Below are 7542 nucleotides of genomic sequence, written 5' to 3'. Positions count from 1 at the left end.
TGTCTTCTAAACTTGCTAGCTATACTTGTTATTGTAATTACATAAGACAACTATTATGTGTCCTAATGATATATGAGTACGGCTAGAACTTTCTGAATGATAAATAAACTTACTGTTTAGCAAAGAAAAAAAATGTGACTTGCTTAAAAATTGCTGCCAATTTAGATGTGGGTAAAGTTCCCATAAAAATCTTGGAAGAAAAGGTCTAGAGGAATTCTGTACTTTGATTTCATCACAGATGTTTCTTATTTCACTTTAAAGAAACTAAAACTGGGGCTATAGACATTATTTTATGGATAATGAGATTTATATAATAAAGATGGCATGAAATTCCTATCATAGACTTTCTTAAGAAATGGCCTTGGGCCTACATCAAAGGTTTAATAAAAGATGTTTATACATTTTAAGTTAAAATGCTGCTGCTGCTGCTGCTAAGTCGCTTCAGTCATGTCTTGTCTGACTCTGTGTGACCCCATACACTGCAGCCCACCAGGCTCCCCTGTCCCCGGGATTCTCCAGGCAAGAACACTGGAGTGGGGTGCCATTTCCTTCTCCAATGCATGAAAGTGAAAAGTGAAAGTGAAGTCACTCAGCCATGTCCGACTCCTAGCAACCCCATGGACTGTAGCCCATCAGGCTCCTCTGTCCATGGGGTTTTCCAGGCAAGAATACTGGAGTGGGGTGCCATTGCCTTCTCAAGTTAAAATGCTAATGGTACATTTTTATTACTCAACACTTGGACCAGTTTTTTAATCTACTGTCTCAATCAATTTAGATGAAAACCAAACCAAATGTCTAACTCTCAAGTTTGGTGATGGATACTGACTTGTTAAGAGAGTTAATTATATCAGAAGTGGCCAAAGATAGTACTGACTGAAACACTTATTCCATTCTTTCCATTTTGGTTTAAATAAAAATTTCTAAATGAGATAGCTTTCCACAGCCATGTTCAATATTAGACAAAACTGAGCACAAAACCAGGTGTTACCTGTAACACTGAAAATTTTTTTGCAAGTTTGTTTTGGGTTTTGTCTTTTATAGGTGTGAACATGACTTTAGCATCCAAAGTCACTGAAGTGATGACCTCTCTTTCCCCTAAAATTGGGATAGAGACTGGTAAAGGCAAGGCATTTAAAAGCAAGTGGCATTAATAAAATACTTGCCTGTGAAAACACTTTAATATGAGCCTGTTGTGGCAGATGTCTTGGTGTTTATTAAAAGCCACAAATTCTCATTTACACGGATTTATATTTAGATTCATCCTAAATTAGAGATGTTCTTAGTTTGTGAAAACTACAATAAATTTTTATTATTTTTCAACATTTCTAATACTTTTTCTTCAATTTGTCTTAGTTAACCTTTTTTACTTTTAAATATGAGAAACCCAATGTATTTAAAGTAGAGATGATTATGATTAAATAGGCAGGATGTAGGGACAATCAAGCCTTGGAGAAGGAAATGGCAGCCTACTCCAGTACTCTTGCCTGGAAAATCCCATGGAAAGAGGAACCTGGTGGGCTATAGTCCATGGGGTCACAGGAGTCGGATACGACTTGATGACTAAACCACCACGGAGCTGTTAGAAAGGACCCTGGCTTCATTCAGTCTTGGCTCTGTTGTCCCAGGTAACTGCTGGCACAATGGCTACAACCATCTATGGTGTCACCTAAGACAGATCCATGACCAGAGGAAGGAGAAGTGTGGTACCTGAGAACTCATTACTCTGGAGTCAGGCTGCCTGGAATTAAATCCTGGCTCCAACACTCACTAGCTGTTTGACCCTTGACAAGTTTCTTAACCACTCTATACTGCAGAGACTTCATCTGTAAAATGAGAGATAATAGTACCTAACCCAAGAAAGTTGAATGGGTTATTTTATTTTAAGCACTTAGTAGTAACAGTGCTTGGCAATGGCAAATGGAGAAGGCAATGGCAACCCACTCCAGTACTCTTGCCTGGAAAATCCCATGGACAGAGGTGCCAGGTAGGCTGCAGTCCATGGGGTTGCTAAGAGTCGGACATGACTGAGCTGCTTCACTTCACCAGGGACAATCCAAAACTTGGGCCTAAGGTGCTTTTAACCAACTGAAGGGGTCAATTTCTCAATTTATCCAGCTCTGCACTTGGACTGCTATTTAAATTTTGAATCTATATTTGTGAAATATTGGGCAAGTTAATCTTTATCAGCCTTGGTTTTCTCATATGTAAGATTATAACAGCATCCATATTTTAGGGCATTACATGATTAAATTAGGTATGCAGGTAAGTACTTAGTCCAGGGTCTTGCCCTTAGTAAGTTCTTAATAAATAAAAGTTGTTACGATTTTCTTGATCAGAGTCTTGAATTCCGTTCTCTAGCAACAATCTTCTTGTGCTTACTCTTAGTTTCTGCCCCCTTGCAATTTTTTTTTTTTGCTACATATATGCATATTTTTATTTTTAGAAGGAATCCCAATTAACACAACAGTAGTTCTTAGAAAAAGGGATAAGAATGAGAAAAACTTTCATTTTTCACTCTTTCTGTACTGTTAACTTTTCAAACAGCATATGTATTACTGAAAATGGGGGGTTATCAGGGTGATGAGCATATTGGGCCAATTTTCCTTCTCAATACTTCTATCAATAAACACAAAACTGGAGACTTCCCTGGCAGTCCAGTGTTTAAGATTCTTTGCTGCCCATACAGGGAGTGTGGGTTTGATCCCTGGTCGGGGAAGTAAGATCCCACATGCCATGCAGCCAAAAAAGAGAAAAACAACAAAAAACCACAACCTAACACAAAACTTAAGAGTACCCAGCATTAAGTCCTTCAGAATTTGACAGGCAAATGTTAACTCCTTTTTTCTCTCCTCACAGATTTCTAAAGTCAATCAGAAATAACAGAATTTAGGAGAGAGTGGGAATAATGCAGACTATAGAGCAATAAATTAATCTGCTTTTTGAAACCATGTGTTTAATATTTTCATTAAACTGTGTCAATACAATTTCAAGCAAATGCCAACTGGAAGACCAGGCCCAGAAATTCCTAACAATCTTCCAAACAAGGAATGCCAAGGTGCTCTTCCACTCCAGCTGCACCATTAGTGGCCATGATGGTGCCAGTCAGACAGTGTTAACCAGATTACCGAGTGTTTACCACATCATCAATCTTCAGAATGCTCCGGACAGTTTCAGTTGCTAGAGTCAGTGCACTGACTGAAACCAACAGAGGCTGGACAACCAGTTCCTCCAGTATGTTGGAAATACCACCCTTTCGGACATTAATGCCTGTAGTTTTTTCTCCCTGAGCATGCCAGTTTCTTAGTTCTGTTACAGTAGAAATAGGATTCAGGCCAGCGTTTTCAGCTAGTGTAGATGGAATGACTTCCATAGCATCTGCAAAAGCACGAATGCAGTAGGATTCCATACCACTCAATGTTCGTGAGTATTCAGTTAACCGTAGGGCCAACTCTATTTCTGGAGCACCACCTCCTACAATAAGAGCTCTCTTCTTCACTAAACAGCGAATAACACAGAGAGCATCATGGATAGAGCGCTCAGCTTCTTCTATCACCAATTTGTTAGAACCACGAACAACAATTGTAACTGTTTTTCCAGGGCTTGCACAGCCTGTAATCTTGATCAGTTTGCCAGAACCATTTAAGCTGACCTCCTCAGCTAACTCAGCAGATCCCAGCATGTCAGCAGTGAACTGGTCAACATGAGCAACTGGTTTGGTTCCAATCGTCTTACAAATGAATTCAATGTCTTCACTTTCAATATCCTTTACCACCATAATCTTCGTTTTGTTCAGGAAATGTAATGCAAGATCACTAAGAGCATCTCTTAGAATAGACTTCTGTATGAGAAGAACATTACATCCTGTTTTTTTAATTTGCTTCACTAAATTTAGAATATAAGCTCTCTCTTCTCTTAGCACTCGATCCATTTGAACATAGTCAGAAACCACTATTTGATTGTCCATATCTGTTTTGGGAGCAGATAAGCAGAACTGAATAAGCCCAATCTTAGCCTTTTCAACTCTGGTTATGCCAGAATTTGCTACCTTTTGAGTAAGAACCAGACCTTCCACCAACTCACAATCATCAATTGTCCCACCAAGCTTCTTAACTATTTTAATATCTCTAAGATCTACACTAGTAGCTGTGGCTGGGTCAATCGCTTTCATCACTGCATCTACACTCATCGGAGAAAGGAGACTTGAATACTGAGACACAACCTTTGAGTCCAATGAAGTGGCCGCACTATTTAACAACGTTTCTCTGTCACTCAGTTCCACAGGTCGAGACATGTCAGTCAAGATTTCAATGCCCTTTTCCAAAGCCTTCTGGAATGACTCAGAAATGATGGTGGGATGAATCCCTTTCTGAAGAAGCTTGGTACAGGAATCCAAGAGAGAGCCAGCAATAATGACCACTGATGTGGTGCCATCTCCTGCTTCTATATCCTGAGCCTTGGACAGCTCCACCAGCATTCTGGCTGCTGGATGTAACACCTGCATTTGTTTCAGAATGGTGGCACCATCATTTGTAATGGTCACATCACCTTTTCCATCTTGAATCATTTTATCCATTCCTTTTGGTCCGAGGCTTGTTCTAATGGCATCAGCAACAGCTTTGGCTGCGGAGATGTTGCTGAAGCGGATTTGGGCCGGCTTATCGCGGTCCTGATAGGCGCTCTTCCTGCGACCGCCGGCAGCCCCGGCAGCCCCGACAGCCCCAGCGGGCGGCCCGGTCCGGGGTGCTACGTTCTCGGGCATGGCAACCTTGGATGGGTCTGCGTTAGCTTGGGAAGGATGGATGGACGTGGATTGAGGCTGACCAGGGACCAACCGTAAGCGCCCACCGCCTTCACGAACCTTCCAGCTGCCCCCTTGCAATTATGCCTTGTTTACCAAGCACCAAATTCTCTTTAATAGCATCCTGTTGGCTCTGCCCCCAATGATAGTGCATCATCTACACCAATCTATAGATTAGACAGCTATCTTGATTCAGGTACCCACTTCAGATACAGTCAGCCATGACTTAGTAGAAGCTGTGAGTCGGCAGGGTGGCTTCTTCGAAGAGGTTAAAGGAACACAAGCATCATTATTAGTGCATCTATTGAATTTGTCTTATTATCTTCTATAAATTTTAATGTTCTTGTTTTTCACTGTCTTAATATAAATTATCAATTCGTTTTATCAAATGAAGGCAAACCCTCAGAGATTTAAATATATGTCAAAACTAATCATACTGCCTTTAATCTGCTAGAAATAAATCCTTTAATACCAAAGGAAAATGAGTTACTACTCCTACTCTTGAGATTTGAGTTGAACTTTTTGGAACCTTAAGACATTTTCAATGAAAATCTTAAGACTGTGGAATTCATCTGTTTTTTGAGTCAAAATGTTCTGTTTTCTTTACATTTTTTCAGCTGAAATGTGAAAATTTATAATGATATGCAATACTAAAATAACAGATTTATAACTAATAATCCAGCCATGAAAATAAAATGGGATCATAAAATACTGATATAATCTAGAAGCTGTCCTAAAAAGAAAACAAGAACAGATGGGACAAATAAACATATCGAAAGTGTTGTTTTGAACTCAATAATATCAATAACTGCACTAAATGAAAATAAAACCCCAATTAAATGATAGATTTTCAGACTGGATTTTTTAAAAAAGCAAAACTATATGTGGCCCACAATAAGTGCACTTTAAGTATACAAGATATAACTAGGTTGAAAAGATATGAAAAGATATATCATGCTAACATTAATCAAAAGAGCTAAAATAATAATATTAAAATTAGACACAGTAGATTGCAGAGAAAACAATACTACCAAGGACAAAGATGGTTATATCATAGTGATGAAGATTAAATTCATCTCAAACTAATGCTCTGAACATGTATGCCCTAATAATAGTAGAGCTTTAAAAAACATGAAACGATAACCGACAGACTGGTACAGAGAAATAGACAAAAGTACAAATACAGTCAGATTTCAACAATCTCCTCTCAATAATTGATAGAACACAGAGGCAAAATCAGTGAGGATATGCATGTGTGTGCATGCTCACTCACTTCAGTTGTGTCCAACTGTTTGCCACCCCACAGTCTATAGCCCACCAGGCTCCTCTGTCCACAAGATTCTCCCAGCAAGTATACTAGAGCGGGATGCCATGGCCTCCTCCAGGGGATCTTCCTGACCCAGGGAGGAACCCACGTCTCCTGTGTCTTCTGCGTTGGCAGGGGGATTCTTTACCACCAGGGCCACCTGGAAGACTTGAAAAACTCTATCAACCAAATTGACCTAATTGACACTTACAGAACACTCTATCAACAATAGAATACACATTTTTCTAGTGCACACCATTATCCACCAAGATAGACTATATTCTGACAGTAAAGCCACAATAAATATAAAAAGATTCAAGTCATATGTTCTATGACCACAGTAGAATTAATTTAGGAGTCAACAACAGAAATATCTGGAAAATTCTCAAATATTTGGAAACTATAAAATACATTTATAAGTAACCCATTGCTTAAAGAAGAAATCAAAAGGGAAATTGAAAGTATTTGAAATGAATGAGTATGAAAACATCAAAATTTGTGGGATATAGCAAAACAGTATTTTAGAAAGGGGAAATTTATGAGACTGACTACTTTAGATAAGAAAAGTTTTATATTAATGACCTCAGTTTCCACCTTAAAATGTTTTTTTAAAAAAGAAAAATGAAACATAAAATAGGCAGAAGAAAGGATATAATATATATCAGAGGGTAAGTCAATGAAACAGAAAATATAAAAACAACAGGAAATTGAACAATAACTTTTTCAGGGTATCAAAATTAACAAACCTCTGCTGCTAAGTTGGGAGAAGGCAATGGCACCCTACTCCAGTACTCTTGCCTGGAAAATCCCATGGACGGAGGAGCCTGGTAGGCTGCAGTCCATGGGGTTGCGAAGAGTCGGACATGACTGAGCGACTTCACTTTCACTTTTCACTTCTGTGCGACCCCATAGACGGCAGCCCACCAGGCTCCCCCGTCCCTGGGATTCTCCAGGCAAGAACACTGGAGTGGGTTGCGATTGCCTTCTCCAATGCATGAAAGTGAAAAGTGAAAGTGTCCGACTCTTCGAGACCCCACGGACTGCAGGCTACCAGGCTCCTCCGCCCATGGGATTTTCCAGGCAAGAGTACTGGAGTGGGTTGCCATTGCGGGTAAAAATAAGCAAATTATCAGTATAAAAGAAAAGTCACTACAAATTCTACAGATATTAAAAGAATAATAGAGAGTATTTGAACAACTTAATGCCAATAAATTTAACAAATTCCTCAAAAGACACATTCACCAAGATCACACGATAAGAAATAGGTAACTTAAAGAGCCTTATATTTATTAAAGAATTTAAATTTGTAGCTAAAAATCTTCCTAATGGGCATCAGATATATCTGGTACACAAAACTTTAAAATATTTTAGAATTCAAATAATATAAACCAGAGGCAAAAAATTCAAATATTTCTAGATGCCAGGTAAATAATACAAG

General features: G+C 38.9%; 1 protein-coding gene across 1 annotated transcript; it reads right to left on the bottom strand.

Annotated features, from left to right (window-relative positions):
* Window positions 1–2933: 2933 nt before the first annotated feature.
* On the bottom strand, window positions 2934–4790 carry LOC102392611 (T-complex protein 1 subunit delta-like). The gene has a single exon (XM_044941623.2). It carries the CDS (start codon window positions 4757–4759, stop codon window positions 3122–3124), a length of 1638 nt encoding a protein of 545 aa, XP_044797558.2. The 5' UTR covers window positions 4760–4790; the 3' UTR covers window positions 2934–3121.
* Between the last annotated feature and the right edge of the window lie 2752 nt (window positions 4791–7542).

Source organism: Bubalus bubalis, chromosome 1 (genome assembly GCF_019923935.1).
Source record: "Bubalus bubalis isolate 160015118507 breed Murrah chromosome 1, NDDB_SH_1, whole genome shotgun sequence".
In the NCBI taxonomy this organism is placed as follows: Eukaryota; Metazoa; Chordata; class Mammalia; order Artiodactyla; family Bovidae; genus Bubalus; species Bubalus bubalis.
This window is presented reverse-complemented; position numbering and strand designations above follow the sequence as displayed.

Bases quoted from the DNA above. Each gene is read 5' to 3' on its own strand.
- LOC102392611 (XM_044941623.2), bottom strand. From the start codon at position 4,759: ATGCCCGAGAACGTAGCACCCCGGACCGGGCCGCCCGCTGGGGCTGTC.